Source organism: Trachurus trachurus (genome assembly GCF_905171665.1).
Source record: "Trachurus trachurus genome assembly, chromosome: 23".
NCBI lineage: Eukaryota > Metazoa > Chordata > Actinopteri > Carangiformes > Carangidae > Trachurus > Trachurus trachurus.
Genome location: NC_139912.1, coordinates 13558988 through 13580129, shown reverse-complemented (window position 1 = coordinate 13580129; position 21142 = coordinate 13558988). Strand labels below are relative to the sequence as shown.

Genomic DNA, 21142 nt, shown 5'->3' with positions numbered 1-21142 from the left:
TATCCTCCTCCACACAGAGACAGAGTGACAGATAGACAAAACTTGTCGTCAGTTGAAAAGTGTGTTGTCCTATTGTAGAAATCGTATTACTGTCCCTCTCAGAAAGAGATTGACAGATAGACTGAGACAGACAGCCGGAAACAACAGAGGAGAAGCCAAGTCATCAGTCCTGAGGCAAGATGAGAGAGGAGGAATGATGAAGCAGTAGGGGGTTAGAGGAGGCTTTAGGAGACAAGTGTTTTTTTCTTTGACATTTCTATGCTGGAAATGTCTACTGAAGGTGTGTTTGTCTCCCCACTATTTGCCTAAATTTAAAGTTGCTTGTATTAGAACTGCCAGATTATGCTGAAAATCATGCATGACCTCAACCTATATGTTAAATACCCCGAACCATCCCTTTAACAAGACTTCTCCAGACACTGGTAACATGAAATATTTATACAGCTTAATATGGATAATGTAAGTTAAAGATATCAAACCAAAATCATAATTGAAAATACAGTTTTTAAACTTGCCCAACCATAGCTTTTATGAAATTCAGAAAAAAATACTGTCAGTGTCAGTAGTTTATGCGCTCACATGAGATGAGTAGACATGCGGTACCTGAGATTTTCCTGCTATGTCCTGTCTGTGTGTTGACACTTGCCTGACTTCAGCTGGGCTCTTTCTACCTCACTTCACTCCAGCAAAACCCTATAAACTCTAAAGTCAGACACTTTGTGGTGGTTCAGATAAATCCGAGCCAATTTGGATGGCTAGCGTTGACTTCGTCAACACCTCAGATTATATTTTTGGACCAAAATACCAATTATGACTCCACATCCATTGCTGTTTTAGAGAAATGTTATGTGAAACCCTCAAAATATACAACATGCTGTGGGCTGGACTTGGCAAGTGTGTCAAACTGTGGTTTTCTGCTTACTAAAGAAATGTATGTGCCAGTGTGTGACAGCAGTTCCATTATCTTTCATAACTGTCATCATTAAGGGGGCGAGATGTGAAATGAAATAGGACTTTTGGTGCTGAGCAGGAGAAGCATACAGACTGGTTACACACAGGTGCCCCCAAAACCTACGGTCTTCAGTTTGTCAGCCAAATCAGATGACCAGGTTTGAACCGGTGGTCCCCAGAATAACTCATGCACCCTGTAGAGAAGCTGTTTCATGCCTACACAAGCTTATTCAAGATGATCATGTTAAGCTGAACCTTTTTTTTTGGCCTATATGTGGCAGCAGTAAACACAGGCTTTAAATACGGTAAATGTGTTAGCACAGTGCTGCCTGTTCTCACATTCAGCAGATTTTGAGCAACATTAGCATTCATTTGTGGTTGTCCTAAAATAATCTCTAAAGCTGAGGGGAAACTGCAGAGTTGGGTATGAACATGCAGTGATGTTGGAGTGGTGTCTGAATGTAAAGGTTCTTTACACATGTAGCTGTGACTTCTCTGCCAGGGTCAAATGACAACAGTGTCAATAATACTTATGTAAAGTGGAATAGTAACAATGAACTTTGTCACCTAACTAATGTATCCAGGCTTTCAGTGTCTGAATCTGACCAATTAAGGTGGAGTTAAGACTCACAGAATACTTAATGCTCAAGTCCAAAAGGTGTCCCTAGCATCTATTTCATCTGCATAAGTCTCTCTAACTAAATGCTATTTAAGTGAGGAATACAGCGATGTAGTGTAAAGGGAGATAGTCACGATGGAACAGAGCAACAAAAAAGTGTGAAAGAGCATGGGAGACTGTTAAGGGAGATGTGAATAGAGGAGAGAGGGTGAGAATGACATGTGGGAAAATGGGATGTCATGATGCAGGAAGACGGGGGAGAGAGAGACGAAAAGTGGTGAGGTGAAGCATTGGCAAGTGCTGACAATGATGACAAGATGGCACAAATTTAAGCTGAGAGGTGTTGTTGAGACTTTTTGAGTCTGAGGTTCACAAAAATGTCAACGGGGCATCTTTAATTAACAAACCACAAATCATTTTTCCAGAGCTGCTTCCTGTAGAGGAACTCCAGTTCTGTTTGCCTTTTGTTTTAAGTCAAGCGATCAAAGTCTCACGCTTTCCTGTTTGAGGCGAGGAGACGTGCACAGGTGCGTGGGTTTGAAGCTTTGAGGCGAGACATGACAGGACACCTACGAGGGTGTTAGGACAGAGGTGTAAATAAGTGAAGAGAGGACTCGGTGGGGAGAAACGGCAGGGGACTGAGGGAGTAGAGATGAAAAGGAGGGAGTGTGATGAGGTCGTGGTGTGAGACAGAGGCAGCGGTGGAGGACGTGGGCACCTATGATTGCTGAGAGACAGATGAGAGAGATAGAATATAATGATGCATCACTTCCACGTCACCATTTTTTAATTGGCAATGTGCAGCACTGGATTGCCAGTATTTCTGCACTTACAATACACCAAGTATGGCAACAGGATACTAGTGTTGTTATACAACTCCTGACACCACTTTTCTGTACCCCAACCAAGCTGGCAGTGCTGCCACTGAAAATACAACTTACAGTGATGAAAAGCACATACTGTATAAAAGCTGTAATGAATCAGCACTGTACTGTATGATGCTGCATTCACTGGCAAAACTAGCACTTATGTATAGCAAATGAAAATGTCAGTGATTATTAATGAAACACTTGTTGGCAGCAGCACAAATGAGTTGACCTTCTCTAAACACATGACATTTTTCAAAGACAGATGAGAGGAAATGTGGAGAGAAAAGAACTGTGAATCTTAGTGCAGTCAAATAAAAGTCAAATAAAATTTTTATTTTCTCTCCTGTTAGGGATACAGTGGGGTCCAAAAGTCTTGACACTCCTTTATCACTGGGAACGCGCTCTCACTCTTTGGACTCCACTGTATATGAAAGCATATATTATAGTGGATGGAGGAAATGAAGGGTATAAAACGAGGAAAATGAAGGGTGTGAAAAAAGCCTAATAGAAAGACAGATAGAAAACATAAAGAAGCAGTGAGGATTGATAAAAGGCAGATGCTAAGCTGAATAGAATAAGTGAATTGATGGTTGGCTGGAAGTCCTATTCTGATGACAAAGCTTTTGTGGAGTGAGTACAGACCAATGCTGAGCTGTTATGCTCATGGAAAGCCCTTAACAAAGACTTGGTCACACTGTCATCTCCCCAACGTCTCTGTCTTCCAGTCTATTTCTGCAGTGCCTTTTAATCAGCCTTCTCCTCCACGGATGAATAGTAAGAGCTGAAATCAATGTCACATCTGATATCATTTTTATACAATGTTGGTCCAATTTGCAATCGTGGTGTTTTTCCAAAAAGTTTCAAAAATGGAAAAAAAGAAAAACCTTGCATGGTTTCATTGTTAATGAGGCCCGTGGTTTTGAGTTTTCTTTCTGCTTAAACTGAACCAGTGGATTTGTAACTAATGAGCCACTGTTTGGCTGTAAATCCACATTTTTCTATTTCTCAATATGATTTTTCTCTGGATTCAAAGATGAGTTTGTTTACCGAAGTGCATACTTGCCAAACAAAGTGGGACCGACATTTCATTCAACACAAAGATGATTTTGCTAACTTTTCATATCGGTCCCTGAACTCTCTAGAGGTTGTGATTTTATACACCTTTTCTTATTCATCATTCCTTCCTTTCTCCCGTCCACCCCTTCCTTCTTATACCCTGTTACATCCCATTATAGATTGTATACTGCCTCTCTTTGATCATCCCTCATTTTCTTTTCACTCTCTCCTGCCTTCTCACCCCATTCTCCTCCTATCCACAGATATCAACACCATCCCTCCATTTCTCTTTTTCATCTCCATTTCCTTCCCCCTCCCTTTTCACTCTTCATCCCTGCTTCTTCATCCATTCTCCCACCCACCCCATTATATTAATAGGCTTCTGAGAGTGTGTGATTTCAGCAGTTACTCTTTGTATTAGCCAACAATGCATTAGTTCATTAAGTCTGTGTGCACACTGCCGCCTGTTACTCAGTCGGACACGTTAACAGCATAATGGTGGACTGCTCGCTGCATTTATATGCTGTCATGTGCAGAAACGCACACACATGCACACCCACTCACAGTATAATTTGATATTTGCATAGGCCCAAATTAATTATGTTGTCAGAGTTACATGCACGCATGCACATACTAAAATACATCCATCCTACACACACACACACATACATAACTAGTGAATGCACTGAGCTAAAGTATGAGAATGAATATTCTCTGAGTCAGTCCAGGACATTACATGCATGCTAATGCAGCAACCGATGAGTCACATTCTTCTATACAGCTATACCGTTTTTTAAAGTGACAACACAACTTAAAACAGCTGCCAGACAATGCAATGACCTTTGTCAGGTAAAGTCTGATTCTTTTATACACAGTGGCTTGATTGTGTTTCCCCAATTCCTTCATTTTCTCCTCACTTTCTTGGATTAATTTCAATCACTTTTCTCCATCAATCTACACTCCCAGTGTCCCATAATGACAAATCTCAGGGGTTATTAAAGCAAACTGAATGCACCTGCACATAATTTGGATAGGAAAGACTCTGAGTACTTAATCATTTCAAATTTCCCTTTTTGTTATTATGGCTTATTGGATCTATAACAATGGAAAATCAGAACATTTTATGCATTTAAAATTAAGTCTGCAATATAAAGTCTATAAAAAGTGAAGGTGTGACTGTACATCATGTTGTATAAGTATATCGGTTGAGGCCAATCTATTAGTGGAGATCAGGAGAAAGTTTGTATGTTTGTGAATGTGAGAAGCAGGTTTGTGTGTGTGTGTGCAAGTGTCGACGTAAGGACTTGTGGGGCAGTATGTGTGTAAAAGTGTATTGGGTGAGGTGGATTGGAAGACACAGGGGGTATTCGGAGATGGAATTGCTTCCTCTCAGCGGGTGTGTGCATGTGCGAGCGAGAGTGCGTTCTCCCCCTAAAAATAAAATGATACCACTTCCCTAGAGAGCATATGGTACAGATAACGAGCTGGTCCTCCAACACTCCTGCCTGTGCTTTTCCCGGCGGGCTGAAAGAGCGGCCATGTTGGAGTTCTCTTTTAATGGAGTGAGGTTAGTGATGGGAAACTTTAAAGTGGGGGAATATTGCATCTTTTTCTCCTAAAGTTTCTCTTTAAAGGCGACAAGCAAGAGAATTATTGAACTTTAATGTTGCAGCTGTAATTCAGTGGTTACACCTGTTACTTAATTTGAGTATGTCGTCTGGCATTTGAGCACCATTACCTTCTGGGTTTGAACTGCACTGAATGAGACTGAGCAGAGTTGGTCTGCAAGTCCTGAGCAATTAAATGACTCAAGAGCTGACCCTCTAAACGCTCAGGTACATTAATGTAATCATCTTGTGTTTTATTATAATTTGTTGAATTTTGCAAAAGTGCAAGCGCCTGCTGTGGGACCTCAGTGTTTATTTGATTAAAACCACTTCATAGCCAAGAAATATGTATGTACAATGAGCAGTTTATCTGACTCCAGAATTGATTTCTCCTCCCAAACTTTTGTGCAAATGGATTTTTTTTCTCCGCCAAACTCACTTGATGTTTTCCTGCAGTTAGTCTCCATTTACTTGTCATTTAAATTCAGTCACCTCCTATATCAATACCACAGTTACTGTTTGAACTAGTCACTTTCTATTTGACTGTTGGTGGGCCTGTATAAATCGCCATTTAGTGATGCTTGGGAGCGCACCAAATAGATGAGTGCAATGTCGTACCATCTGCTGCACTGTTGTTTCAACCCTGAGACAATTGTTGAAATGTCAGAATACATTTGTGCTTTTTTCTTGCTTCGAAAAAGCACAAGGACTGCTGTGGCAACAAGCTGTTTGAGTCTCACAATTAGAATTACTGTAAACAGCAGAACAATAAACCTTCAGGAGTTTAATCTTATCAATGGTGGTGCAGAGGTGGTTTTACAACACAGGGTGAAAAGCCAGCTGCTGGCATGTATCGTGCAGGAAACTGGGTCACTTGCATTTACAGGGACTGTTTACACTATAAATGTGTGTGTCTCTATAGGAGATGGACATAAGTCATAATCACCCTCAAGTTAATGTGTTCCAGTTAACCAATCCCTAAGATCCTAATTAGTGCTGTTGTACCTGCCAAGCTTCCCATGCTTATTAAGCCATTTGCTGAATTTATTTACATTTCATAATTCAGGCACATCTAACACTCAAGTTCTGCATTTATTTTTAAACAACGGGGCTTTGATTTTTCTTCATAAATAAAACCAGGTTTTAGTTTCTAACAGACTGTAGATGCTATTTTCTGAATTAATAGTTGCTGCTCAACGTTTACAATGTAACAGGTTCTTAAATACAGTAAATATACTGTATATGCCTGATGATTATATACATGATGTAATGCTAAAAGATTAAGGCTAAACTACATGTCCAACATTGTCCAGGTAGAAAACATTGTTATAAACAAGTAATATTACTTAAACCAATGTAAACTGTGATGTACTGTAGCTACATGTCAGTTCCACAGGATGAGGAGTTATTTGTCTCATGACCTGGATGATGGTGCTCATGATGACTTCATAGGCTTATGTTTTACCATCCACATCATAAGCATGATCAAAAATAAAAGTAGACTGTAGCTCTTTGTTAGTCATCAGTCACTCTTCCTGGAACAGACAACAAAAGCTTAATTACATTACATCCAACACTCCAAGGCATGTGCCCTTTCACCCCTGTTTTCCTCCCTCTACACCAACCTTTCATTTGAAACAGTGGCTCTGTCTATCTGACAAACAAACCCCAGTCACTAACAAGGATTAAACATTGTATTGTGAGCAGATGTATTAAGCTGCTAATTGTCTCCTGCTTAACACAAAAACACAAATCTCAAGTGCAGGTCACATCCCCAAACTCCCATACTCACTGACTTTGACAAGCCCAGTTTCATCACGGGGTCATTAACGTTTTTGGCAGTCATGTTAAGGAAGACACCTCATCAGCAAAAAAAAGAAAAGAAAAAAAGAATCCCTGTAAGATGTTGGAGTTCTGATCTGCAGAACCTGCACAGATGCCAACACTTCAGTCATTAGAAATCTGAATCTCAGACTGAAAAAGTTTTATTGAAATTATGTCAGATAGATATTGACTCAGGTCCTCTGTAATTTGTGAGACCATTTCTTGCCCATAATCTAATTCGATACAAGAGGGTGCATTTTTACCTAGTTTTTAATGATAATCATGTGCTTTTTCTTCAGTGAGGCAAAAATCAGACCTGCCTCTGTTTATCCAAAGCAGAAATTCATCCTCAGTTAAGCAGCATGATGCTTAGGTCAACCACAAATTAACTCCATTTCATATTAGTCAGACAGTTGTAAATGTCAATTATGTATTTCAAGAATTTGTCTGTTTCCTGAACACGCTGAAAATCTCAATGATGTAATTGTGATAAAAGCACAGGTGCCGAATTATTGTGACGATACACCCTCACATGATGCTGATACATAATGTACTATGCAAAACATCTCGGCTCAAAGTGGATGCCTGCTGGGCTGATGATTGGCCTCTTGTGAGGGGTTGCAAATGCGCACACAGGAATAAATCAGAACACCAACATGTACACGCAGTACATCGACTATACCAGTCCTGCCTCACACACAAACACATGCACACACTCCTTAAAGTCACGACAGTCGCTGTGTGTACTTAAGCCATGTGTGGGCACGCATTGATTTTGTCTTCCCTCTGGGGAAATATGTCGTCCTTGTGTTGTCTCAAAAATTTGTCCCCGTACCAATCACTTAACCAAAAACTTATTACATAACCAGAACATGCACGCTCACATGGTTTTTAAAGACTTCTCGCCTCTAATTTGCTGCTAAGTTGTTTTTCATTAAACAGATTTGAAATGCTTTCCGTGTAGGTCTGCTGGCACATTGCATGATGTATGAGGCTCATTTGCAACTGTTACAATAGGAATATATGCCTAATGGTCGGGATGCTGGGGGATACCTGTTAAAAACTCAGACCCACTCTGACTCCTAAATCACGGGCAGCTGTGCATACTGTATTTTTTCTCTGTGTGCATCTGTCCTTTGCCTTTATTTGCGAACTTAAAGGGATAGTTCAACATTTTGGCAAATTGGCCCATTGCCATAATCTCTAGTTTTAGGAGTAGGTTCGTTACCTTTATTTGTCGGAGAACGCGGGCTGCTCCGTACCGTAGCGGCTCGGCCCTGCCGTTTTAAAAATAGCTTGCACCGACAAATAAAAGTAACGAACCTACTCCTAAAACTATAGGGATTATGGCAATTTGCCAAAATGTTGAACTATCCCTTTAAAAAGACTGAAATATATGTGCGTTTGGCTTTGTGTGGGTGTTTTTAGGAATTCGTGACATTTGCAGCTACAGACGCACAGTGGGACACGGGAATGCACACAAGAACACTGAGCATGAATGCTGGGAGGTTTTAAGTGCTCATGTTCAAACACACACACACACACACACTATAGAGCACCGCATTTACAATGAAGCACTGTTGGGTTGCACAATTGTGTAACTGCAAGGAGAGACACAACTGAGGAGAAGCTGCAGGTGGCTGGCTTGGATCAAGTAGTCTGGTGCCTTCCGTGTGTGTGTGTGTGAGTGTGAGTATGTGTGTTTGTGTGGGTGTTTGTTTGTGCACAGCTGCCCCATTTCAGCAAATCTCATGTGCAGTGACAGAGGATATATTATTCAAATGACATACAGAGGGAAATGTGAGAGATGGTGGAGTGGCGCATTTTGAAGAAAAAGAAACTTGAGAGAAGTTAGACCTCACTCATATTTGGATTGATATGGTAATTGAAAGGGAAAAGTGAGAGCTGAAGAGATAAAGATGGAGGAGAAGACAGTAAAGATGAAAGCAATAACATCTAAATGGAAACTAAGGCTATAAAAGTAATGGTTGCCACGTGATATTTACTATACTTTTTTAATCAATCTTTAGTTAAAAGCAGTCATGCAGTTGATTGTTTAGTAGCAGTAGAGGAAATTAATGATTCAGTCCGTCTTAAATCACAATAGCTGTTTTCCTCCCATCACAGCAGTTTCCCCAAAAAACATCATTTGATTCATTAAAACAGAACAACGGTAGCCACGTGATTTCATTGTCTAGAATCATCTACATGCTTGAGGTGTTTGTCTTTCTGTTTGCTGGACTAAACCTACTACATTGACAACAGAGTTTCTATGTTGTTCAACATCTCACTTCTTTAACGTAATCTTGTGAGTGTCCCTGCCTCTAACTGGCAGCTGGAAAAGACTAATTAAACACCGGTCAGGGAAGTTTCCGTCTGTTCACTCTGTCCTGTCAGAGGAGGAGGACGCACTCAGTGCTGCTTCACCTGCTAAAATCTCCACACAGAACATTGTTTGTCATGAGCGATAATTAAAGATAAGGGGAAGAGAAATGTTGTTGTCCTGCTGGTTATGTGTAGTGTGCTGTGTAGGGGAGTAGCTGTTCTCTGTTTGTTGTGTATCACCACTAGATCTGCATTCAGGATGTTCAAAGGCAGGTGAGAACAGACAGCCATTTGTTTTGTGTGTGATAAAGTGTGTGTGTGTGTGTGTTTATTTTAGTGTGAAAGAGGAAGTGATAATACATTGACAGAGTCATATTAAAGGCTGTAGCCTCAGGTCCCTGCCCTCCAGCTTTCTGGTCATCCTCACTTCTTCAATATTGGCAGTGTTTGTGTGTAGAAGATTGTGTGTGTGTGTGTGCGTGTGTGTGCGCATGGAAACAGATGTTTCTCCAGTGAAGCTTAGGCTATATTATGCGTCTATTCATGCCCGGACTAAAAAAAACAACACCTAACCACTGCTGTTGCTACAATGTTTTTGTATTTATGCATTTGTGCATGTCTCTGTGTGTATGTGTGTGTAACTGTACTGATCCACACCTCAATCACCTGCCATACCCTGTCCTCCAGCCAGGCTATGACCTTCCCTCAGAAGCAGGTGCAGATTCATCACCACATTTGTAAATCTTTGGGACCTGTAAGTGCAGCCTTTAATAAGGTTCCTCTTGAAATTTAAATTGAGTGAAGCAGTGGGAAGGGCTGGTGCAGCTCCTGCCTCCTCACCACAGCTCTCTGTGTCACCACAGTTAATTCATTGTCACCCTGAGCATGTAATACCTGCAGGGGTATGAAGAGTTCAATTTAAGGTCCCATCATGTGTTTCCCATTTCTATGTTCCCACTCGTTAACACTGTGAACAGAGTATCCAATTTAGAGATGTTAGTAGAGGGTTTCTGTGGTCCTTTAAACAGTTGTAAAAAGCCTAAAACACATGAATGTGGACTTAAGGCCTTAAAATGTCTTTCTTTATGTTTTGGGAGAAAAATCATAGGGGTCACATTGAGACAAAACAAACACACATAGGCTACTGTATGTTATTCAATGTTGCTTATTAAAGGTGGCAATATTCACACTGCTGCTAACTGCCAGTTCCTTCTAAATGGTACACAGTGCATGTTGAGCTGGCAGAGAGCTGCTGCAAAGCCACAAGCTTTCTGTCACAAAGCAGGCAGGAGCGAGGTGGTCTTGCTGAGCCGTGTTTCATGGCTTCAGCAGACGAACACCTTCTCTGCTACAGCCTGCTGCATAGGGCTGCTGAAAAGCTCCAGGGAATTAATGGCTCACTGGGCCATTAATTCGATAGCTCCCTCAGTGCCTCGCTTGTATTTGAAATTTCCAGATAAACTCAATGTCTATGGAAAGCTCAGAGATCGGCGATTCAGCTCTTCCATATATTGGAGGTTTTAAGTTTTTGTGACACATCCGCAGGTAGATGCATCCGTTTCTTTGACAACACCACCGAGATTGAATTCAGCAGTTCAATTTTGGTGATTTATTGAAGTACGAAAAGACAAACGTGGGTATAGAAGGAGTTAAACAGAGCGCAGTATGCATTTTAACAGGCACTGTGCATCTGCTTGTCTTGCTCTTGTCATTTTATCTTCTTGCAATCTTGCAATTCTTTTCTTCTTTTTCTTTGAGCTCGCCTACATCAATCTCATCTGTGTCACTTTTGTGCTTTTCATTAGCATTCTGCATAATTGTCTCTTTCTCACCTTCATCTTCCCAGTGTCACCTATCTCTCCTCTTAACCTTTTAGCATTTTAAACACTTCACATTTCTTATAGTTTTTTCGAGGAATCTCCATCGTTTTGCCTCCTGCCTCTATTTGTTGTTTTCGAGCAAGTATCTCATTTTCCTTCATTGCATGAATCCTCTCTTATCTGTGCTCTTTCATTTCTTCTCCATTCCCATCACCTCCATTTCAGACTCTTCTGCTTTCTGCTAAACATCACTCCTCTCTCATCTCCCCCTCTCATTGTTTCCCACTTTTCTTCATTCATTCTCTTTGCTCCCATTAAATGCACCTCTATCATCTTTTCTCTCACCCTACCTCTATCTCATTGCCCCTTCTTCTGCTGTCTTTTCTGTTGTTTCTCTTTCCTCTCAGCCTTTTTTTCTCCTCGGTCTCTGTGCTCTTGAAGAGCCTGCCTTTTACCTACTTTCCCCTCACTGCCTTTCTTTCATCTTGTCTACCTGTTTTTGTTTGCTCGTCAACAAACAAATTACAGCCTGCTATTCTATTCAGAACTTCCTGTGATGTCGGGAGCGTGCACAGGGTAAAACCAAGACAGTAAAGAGAATATCACTGTTGTTTAGCAGCAATTAAAGTAGCATCTCTGATCCAGAGAGAGTACCAGTGATCTGAGACAGAATGAGGTAATAGTTTTTTTTTCTCCTTTCTATCTCTGTGTTGTTATATCCCAATGGCTTTGTTCTAATTTACAAGCCTTTGATCAATATAATATTGGTAGGCTGGCTGTACAGATGTTTTTTCTTCTTTTTTTTTCCACCAAATTATTTTCAAAAATTCAACATAGTGAAACTGTATTTAAATATTCAGAGAAAGGACACTTATGTTTTTTTAACGTACTATTGTATCCACTTGTTGCACTAAATAAAACCACTTTGAGGAAACTCAATGACACCAGATATTTTTGACTTGTAGCCTTGAAAACTACTGCTTCAGATTACTGGGAATTGGTAATGACAGGTCTCTGTGGAGGTTGGATTGGTTGGTCTCAAAAAAAAAAAAGGCAACAAAATGTGAGTAAATAATCTGAAGCAACAAAGATAGGAAGACAGACACGATGGCAAAGGGCCAGACAGAGAGGGGAAAAGAGAGACAGATGGCCCCAGACAGAGCTGATGGGGTTAGACAGAGCAAGAGACACCCAACTCCCAGCCCCAGCAGTCTTCATCCTGGTAAATTAACTTGGTAAGGTCCCACTGTGCCAGTGCTCTCCTCATTAGACACAGACCACGGCCGGCTGTTAGAAGGTTCCAGTCAAATTTTGAGCAAATAAACAACTCTCTAGGTTGACTCAAAATCGGGGCTCCATGCAGCCAGATCGATTTAGAGTATATGTGCCTTCCTTCTCTCAGTTTCCATGCTCTGATAGCTCTGTCAAAATTGTCGCTGCTTGATCTGCCAGAAAAACAGGGCTAATCCAAGATTTGTTATTGTGGCTACAAAACTATGAACTCATTTTAATATTTGACGGCTTTTCTACACACACATCCTCTAAATATAAAAAATATGGATTGTTTTAGAAAGGTTAAACAGATGAGTGCATTTAACGATTTTCCTTCTACGTGAATGTGTGTGAACCCGAACAGGTTTATATCTTTAATTCATTTAATCATCACTATTGACCAAGGACCCTTTTGCTGTAGCTGTGTGTGTGTGTGAGTATGTGCGTGTGTGCGTGCCGTGCATGTGCAAATTTTACAACAGATCAGATCCTTTCTGTGATGCTTGTGTGTGTGTGTTGTGTGTGTAACAAACAGGCTGTGTGTGTACGTATGTGTGTGTGTGTGTGTAATGCAGTGGGGTTAATTAGCTTCAGACCACTGCCATCTATCAACCTAATGTTCAGATTCTGGCCCCGACAGCTCCATTACCACCAAACACACACACCCGCTAACTCACATGCACACTCCCGCACATATAAATGGACACACATGCACGCTCAGACACACCATTTAATATCAGATGCATAGCTTTGTTTTTCACACAGCCATACAGTAGGTTGTTATTATCACATAATCAGCCTCGCAGATAAACTCTAAATTAGCTTCATGTTTGTCAAGCTGTTCAAGGGCCAGTTTAGGTCAGAAACCGGCAGCTACCAGGTCACCATGATGAAAGGAATGACAACATATATCTTTTGTAGTGCTATTGATTTCTTTGTTATAGATTTATCTGTTGATTAATTGTCTGAAAAAAGAAATCCAAGTGCCACATAAAGCTATTTGTATTGATATCATTTATACACATTAAAGAAGCTGACCAGAGGATGTTTGGTTGTTATGCCTGAAAAGTGACAAATAGTTGATCTATGATCAGAGTGGTTGCAGATCATTTATTGGACTAAAACTTGCAGAGCTGATCTTTTTAGGGGAATGGTTGGACTTATTTGTTCTGCTTTAGATATGTATGATTTTCCTCAGACTTTCCGTGTGACATTTGAAAAGGTCACTTTTAGCTGTCCATAGCTGGCAGTGGCTTTAGCCTGGAAGAAGAGTGCAGGTTTACCATTTCTCACCGCAGTTTCACTTGGTAAATTTCCAGTACACTCTGGCATTATTTGATAGAGGCTTACCCATCTTTTATTGTCTTTTTCTACATTCCCCTGGAAGAATAAGCACAACTCGTTGGAGTGAATTTCCTCCATTTTTGAACCTCAGCTGGAAAGTCACATACAAAAAAAACTGTGGGCCAGATCATTAGATCTCTTAAGGTCCAAATCCGGCTATTAGTTATCTCTTCAGCTCCCCAGTGGGATTCAGCATTGATCTATAGTGAAGATGAAACTGTTCCCCCAAGTGCCAAAATCACTGAGGAATAGACGGGACAGAGCTGGCTGTGTATAGGTGGCAGGAGGTGCAGCTATTGGCTTGTGTTGGTCTCACTCCCCGAGAGTTCATTCAGGACACACTGGTGGGAAACACAAGTGGTGATTCAGAGCATTTTTTGCTTTCAGTCAAAAATGAGATATCATCAACCAACTGGTGTGCATCGATTGTTGTCACAGAAGGAAAACACATTAGTTTGCTCTTTCAATAGCATATGCTTGCAGGGGAATACAGTTCAATTAGTAATTAATCTGTTTTTTTTTTATAGCCGACGGAGGTTGATTTTGTTTTCATTGTGATCAATTCTCTATGCAAAAGAACCAAGACTTAATATCATAGCAGGATTGGCCAAATTGCCATCCAATGGCAGCCACACAACATGAAGTAGATTAATGTTTGTTCTGGAGAGTTTAGGTTTCTAATTGGGTTTAGTGGAGAGGAGCAGGGACTAAGTGCCGCTTCAGAGGCCTTTTGACTTTGCTAAGAACAGTGCCTGCAAGAGGGCGAGCATTGCTGAGCTGTAAGCCTTTAACTTTTCATGCATAGCAGTATTTTGGTAATCCGGAGAGCGCCTTGGGAAGGCTCTGAGATTCAGCATGTCTTGATTAAAGAAAGACACTGAAATGCTGTGCTGTCAGTGTGTTTCAAAAATCCATGCTCAGTTCAGCTTGTTTGGCAGCTTGTATGTAAATGCACGTCCAACAATGGTTTCCCACATTTGTTGAAGTTGAAAGATGCTTTTGAGCTGGAAACTTTCCACAGCAAACCAACCAAGGATCCAGAATAGAGACAAACATTTTGCTCAAAACCGTTAACTAGAGTCATCAGGATTTATCCTCTGGAGAGCATCAACATCTGTACAACAAACCCTGGTAATCTGTTGAAAAGCTGCCAAGATATTTCAGTCTGGACCAAAATGGTTGACTCAGATACTAGAGCTACAATAGGTGTGAATAGTGAGTCAGCGTATTTTGTTCAACATGCTAACTGACTGTATCAAAAAACCAAAAAGGTACATCACCCCTTTGATTAATGTGTGAGTGTGAGGGCGAGAAAGCGTTTTCTAGCGCTAATTGAAACTGCACATTCAACAGCACACACATATGCTTTCCCTTTTTTTATCACACACACATATTCATTAGAGCAAATGGAATTAGGGGGATTGGAGGCATAATCTTCTTCCCCGGCGATGTGGGGGAACCAAGCTGTTAATTTCCCGCCTCTAACTACAACTGCAGCTCTACTTGCTTTGGAAAAAAAAAGGCCAGAGTCACTTGCAACTCGCAGCACATGAATGATTTACAGCTCTCGAATGTCACATACAGTACCATTACGTGTGTGCAGTCGGAGGAGGTTCCTGTGCCTATACATTTGTGTCTGAGAGATCTGTGGAAGTGGATGTGAATAGAAATATTAGTTCTTAGAAAGCACAGGTGTGGATGTGGAAGACACAATCCGTTCTGTGCCTGCAGCAGACAATATTGGATGTCACCAAATCTGTATGTAGCTCTCCCTCTCTCTCCTTCACAGTTTTCACTCCTCTCTGCATGCTTTTCCTCCTCAAACTCAGTAATGATTCGGGAAATATGACACGGGTATGACTGTGCGTTGTACACAAGTGTGTATTTGTGTCTGCATACGTCTCTGTTTCCTAGTTTCCCAGCTGCAGAGTAAAATAACAAAAGATCAAAGTACCTGGTTTGCCCAGGTCACAGGGTTTCTTTCCCAGTGCTGTTGTAAACAGACCAATATCTCATACTCCTGCAGCCGAGCGCACATTTCTCTTTGAAATGGATATTTACCTGTTTAAATTTACATAGAGAGTAAAAGGACAAGTGAAACAGCGCAGTCACATACTGGCATGCGCACGCCAACACAAATTAAAATCCATCTACAGAGGCTGGTACACACAGAGCCACTAACACATGCACACAAGTTGTTTTATCAAGTTTTTTCCTCAGCTGGCCTGACTGATTAAAAAAAAAAACAACTTTTTATTTGCTCATTCCTGTCTTCTATTATACATACACCTCCTGAAGTTTATGAAAGTTTTCCTCATGTACTCCCCTGGCAGTGTCACCACACATGCACTCCCACAAAGTCCATGGGAGAAATGAAAAGTTACTAAACAACGACTTTATTCCAAAATTCAATAGTCAGCTGCTTAAAAAAAATTGTTGCCGTCAACTTAGAGGAGTGTATTGATCACTGTGTCGTGGAAGTAGAACATATTAGCTGCTTTCTCTTTCTTCGCTGGAGGAGGTAAATGAAAACCGTTCAGGTTAAGAATTCATTTTTGCTATTGCTGTAAGACTAATTCATTTTTCGAAAACAAGCTCCCGAAGCAAGAGAGCTGGGTAGAGAGATTCATGGCTTTTTTTTACACCCACTTACTGCGGCACCTCAGCACCACCAAAGAGGAACCATTTACAAAAAAGAAATCCTGCTAAAACTCTGGATAAATCCCTGACCTTTTAAAATGGCAAAGACAAGTGTAGATGCAGGGTGGCAGGGACTTCAGAGGACGCTCACAGGGAATAAAGACAGTGAGTGATGGGCTTTAGAAAGATTCCAGTCACACACACATACACTGCAAACACACACAAGCACTGTCTTTCTCAAATCTCTTCACGCAGTACCGACGGGTTTTGCTGCGCTCAGCACATGCAGACATTTGTATTTGTGCGTGTGTGGGTGGGTGTTTGTGTGGCAGAGACAGACAGCTGACAAACCTTGTGTTTTAGTTTAGATTGGCAGTTAAGTCTTACTTCCAATGAATTCCAATGAGATGTCTGTCCAGAATCTCTCTCTCTCTCTCTCTGTGTGTGTGCGCGTGTGTGTGTGCAGGGTAGTACAGGGTCTTCCCTCACTGTCCCTCTCTGTCAGGGGAAAAATCAATCTGCCTGCCAGCCATCCAACACCTTCGGCCTGTTACGCCGCCGCTCACCGCTGATACCTGTGTGTGTGCGCGCACGTGTGTCTCCTCTCATCGTGTCAACCTCTTTTGTCTCGCCATTCCTCCATCTGCCTGTTTGTGCTTTTTGTCCGTCCGTCCCCCTGTCACCTCCCTGCTGTCTCTTTTGTGCCTCGTCTCCCTGCTTCAGATCTTCTCCTCTCTACCCTTAATCTGTCAGCCCGTGACGTCAAGTGTTGAAGAATGAATTACACTTTGCATCACTGGTTTGGCTTTTCCTTTCCTCCGTCTGTCGTTCCACATTCAGATTCCTGATTACTCACCACTTTAGTTTCTCTCCTCTACACCCGCTCACCCTCGGATCATTTGCATGCTTCTTTCACATCTCTGAACCGCCAGTCAACAGTTGAATTCTAGTGTTGGCAACAACACTCCCTCTCCCATCCCATAAAATTATGATTAATCACCATGAACCCTCTGGAAGTGAGAGATGTTTATAGCTGTTCTACATATAGAGATTGCAGTGTATACAGTACATGAAAGCATAATATACGTGATATGTGATATATATGTGAGAGGATTATCACAACATGACTCCTATTTTTACAAACTACTTTTCATTTGTTCTAATAGGTGAAGAAATGTATTTAATGGATGAAACTCAGAGCCTGAAGGACACATCACCATGTTGCACGTTTCAATATGTTTATGTAAAACCAACAATTAACAAACTGTCCTCTTCTCCAGATCCCCCAGGTCAGCTACGCGTCCACTGCCCCAGAGCTGAGCGACAACACTCGCTATGACTTCTTCTCCCGCGTGGTACCGCCAGACTCCTACCAGGCCCAGGCCATGATGGACATCGTCACGGCGATGGAGTGGAACTACGTGTCCACGCTCGCCTCGGAGGGCAACTACGGAGAGAGCGGCGTGGAGGCCTTCATCCAGATCTCCAGAGAAACCGGTACGAGCCGTCTTTTCTTTTCTTTTTTTCAGTGTTGCAGTGGCTCTGCAGTGAGAGCAGCATCAAGTCTGTCAGACTGGTGTGATGTATGGATGTTTACTGGTTTGATTCTGAAGTGTAGATCCATGGCATGTCTCAGGGATTCATAAAGAGGCTGCTGGCAAGTCCTCCGTTAATGAGGAATACTGTATTGTGTGTGTGTGATCCCATCACAGTGGGGATATATTAACCTTAAAAGATGTAGCCTACATTGGTGTTTTTGTGTTGTAAGAAGTGTTTGGGACTCTCTGGTGTACAGTATTTGCAGGATATAGTGAATGTAGCGAGGTGGATTTGGAAGTGGGAAGTTACCCACTTAAAAGTTGTTGTTGTCTTAACCCTCATAGCTCCCTAAAAAAAAGTTACAACATAAAAGGTCATTCACTACCCCTTCAGAAAGCTTAGGGAGCTATGAGGGTTAACAAGTTCCCTTCTTTTTGTTGTACACCACACTTTCTCTAAACCTGCTGGCCCGTCACTTTAGAGCGAGTTACCTTGGGCCTATATCACCATAAATATATGCTGCTTCCTCCCTGCTGTTAGGATAAAATACAGTATATCAAGTTCATGGGGCACTATGGGGTATGATACACGTTCACTGACTTAAGCCAGTAATTTAGAACAGCAGCAAGAATGGAGTGGAAACCTGTTGTTTAAATCGCTCTTGAAACTCAGGGGACTTTGAATTGCGGGCTGCAGATCAGACTGAGAGTTAACACAGCAAGCACAGGATTGACAAGTACAACCATCTCATCAAAGTCCCGTATGGCTCTGTATATATGTAAATTGATTTTTCGCAATAGTTGAGTTTCTGCTAAAACCCCCAGTTTTTCTCGATATGTGTGCTGTGCTAGTGAATTGGTAGAACATGCCCTGAATCAAGATCTATTTCACTGAACATGAAGAAATGTAAATTAGTGGTAGTTGAGCCACGAGCCTCCACAACAGCTGTAATTCACTGTGGCATAGACTCTACAAGTCTTTGAACTGTACTGTAGGGATGAACCATTTTCACTAAATATTTTCCCTCATTTGGTATCTGATGATGACAGTGATGGTGCAGAGAGCACTCTCTAATCCTGTTTTATACAGCACTGCTAAAGAGGCTCAGCTAACTCGGTGGAAAACAGCTGTGGAAAACTTTAAATGTGAAGCAGCAAGAAAAGTTCACTTAACATCAATAGGAGCTTAAAACAGGTTTGATACAGCTGCAAGTCACCAGTAAACAGTCAGATAAGACTTATATCTGACAAACAGCCACTAAACTACAAGCTGAAAGATCACAATATGACTTAACTCTCCTGTCACTGATGGAGCCGTGTAGTGTATGACAGCATCTGTCACCTGGCTATGAACAGGTGGATGAGTAACAGACTGGTGTCAACAGTAAATTACAAAGAGCAGAGTGTTCTCCTATCACTTCTTCATTAGGAAGTGGAGTGGCAGTAGAGATGAGAGTAAATTACCCTCCAGAAAATGCGAGTGACAGAGTCGCAGGGAGTGAGAGACACACTGAGCGATGGATCACTTGTCTGTTTTGATGTCTGACTTAAAAGCACGGGGATCCCCGTGGTCCTGGGAGCAGCACGTTTGGGTGAATGCAGCCTCAAATCAGTTTATGAAATCCTCCAAGTGATGTTGACAGATGAAAATGCTGTCGGTCTCCCTATTTATGTCTCAAATGTTTGTTGAAAACACATCAAGTTGGATGTTGACAAATATTTACAGACTGACAGGGCTAAAGACATGTAAAGAATCCATCTGAGAGCACATGAGTTGAGATCTCTCTATTTTTATCGCTCAATGTTTATCTTTTACTCACATCTTTCCCTCTGCTGCCTTCTCTGCATTGTTTGTGTGGTGCTGCTGCAGAGATGACAGCCCTGTGCACGTCTGTGCTGCTGTCTATCCGTCCATCTCTGTCTCTGTGCGTGTTTGGAGCCGGCTCGCCCAGGGCTCTGTGCCGTGGCAGTCAGCACATAGATGTTTACTGTGGCTTCAGATCAGTGTGTGTGTGTGCCACTGTAAAGGGTAAAGCAGTCCTCAGCAATGCATGTATTTGGTGTTCTGGGAGTCAGCACTCTCCTACCCTCCCTGTGTGTGTGTGTCTGTGTGTGTGTGTGTGTGGGAGGGCTACATGCTGTGACAGCAGTCAGTCAGTTGTTTACTCTGCAGATGTGAACAGAACCAGGAAGATGAAGGGATGCAAGAGGTTTGTGAAGAAAAGTGCTGTGGAGAAAAGAGGAGAAAGTGAAAGGATCGGTAGAATTCACTGTGTGTGTGTGTGTGTGTGTGGTTGTGAATCTGTAGAGAGGAAGAGAGATACAAAGAGACAGAAGGAAGCTGGAACAGCGACAGAACAATGATAATGTTGTAATATAGAGGCACAGAAAAAACCCACACATGTATATGAACAGCGACGCAGGTGGACATCTTTAGATACACTTACACACACTCAGAGCCACAGGGAATTTCTATGTGATTAATTTATGATTGCAGTGTAATGATTGCAGCTCGCGAGGCACTCTGCATCCTGATTCCAAGCATCCACGTTAATTGGTGTGTAATCGTTCACTGATGCTCCTCAACATTGTGTGCGTGTGTGAGTATACGCATGCATATAAAAAATAAAAAAAAACTAACAGGTGCTCAAGTGTACCTAGTATGATTCTGGGTTTAGAGACGGGATGTGCGTTGACCAGTTTGAGATCCGGTTAAATCCTGCCTCTCTGCGATTTCCTTGTACATTTTCTTTCTATTTAATACGTCGCGGAAGTTAAATATTTACCTCTGTAGTACAGTCTTTCAACTGAACACATCCTGCTTCCACTTGCTGCTCCACAGACGCCGTGTTGCTCCACTCCCAGGAGGAATAATGTAGAAGATTCTGCAGTAATTTTTCAGCCAAGTCCACACAGCAGTCAGCAAAATCCTTTTTTGTCTCTAAAAGATTGCTTTAGGGAAAACCTACTATCTGAGTTGACAGCAATGAGTGGAGGCATTAATTGATCATTACAGCACTTTCTGTGTCAGAAATGGATATTGGCATTCAACACAAACTGCTAATCGTTGTAAAATTACATCCCGTATAGACATTTCTGCCAGCTGTTGCTCTGGATGGAGATAGCCAATGTAAATGTGGATGTTAGTCAGGCTGAGAACATTAGCTCTGCACTGATTATGACAACAGGCTTTGGCAGAAAAAAAATGACATGAGTTTGATCCAAACTAAACCAGTTTTGCTGTGGCTGCCAATACTTTCTGTATCTGCTGCCTTGT

At 41.6% G+C, this 21142-nt stretch overlaps 1 protein-coding gene across 1 annotated transcript in view; it reads left to right on the top strand.

The window, feature by feature from the left end:
* grm8a (glutamate receptor, metabotropic 8a) overlaps window positions 1-21142 on the top strand; it is a gene marked incomplete at both ends in the record, with an annotated part of 213133 nt that overhangs the window by 66010 nt on the left and 125981 nt on the right. Inside the window, one exon of the mRNA XM_083999221.1 lies at window positions 17608-17824. Within this exon, the coding sequence (XP_083855347.1) occupies window positions 17608-17824 (217 nt within the window). The remainder of the gene's footprint in view (window positions 1-17607; window positions 17825-21142) is intronic.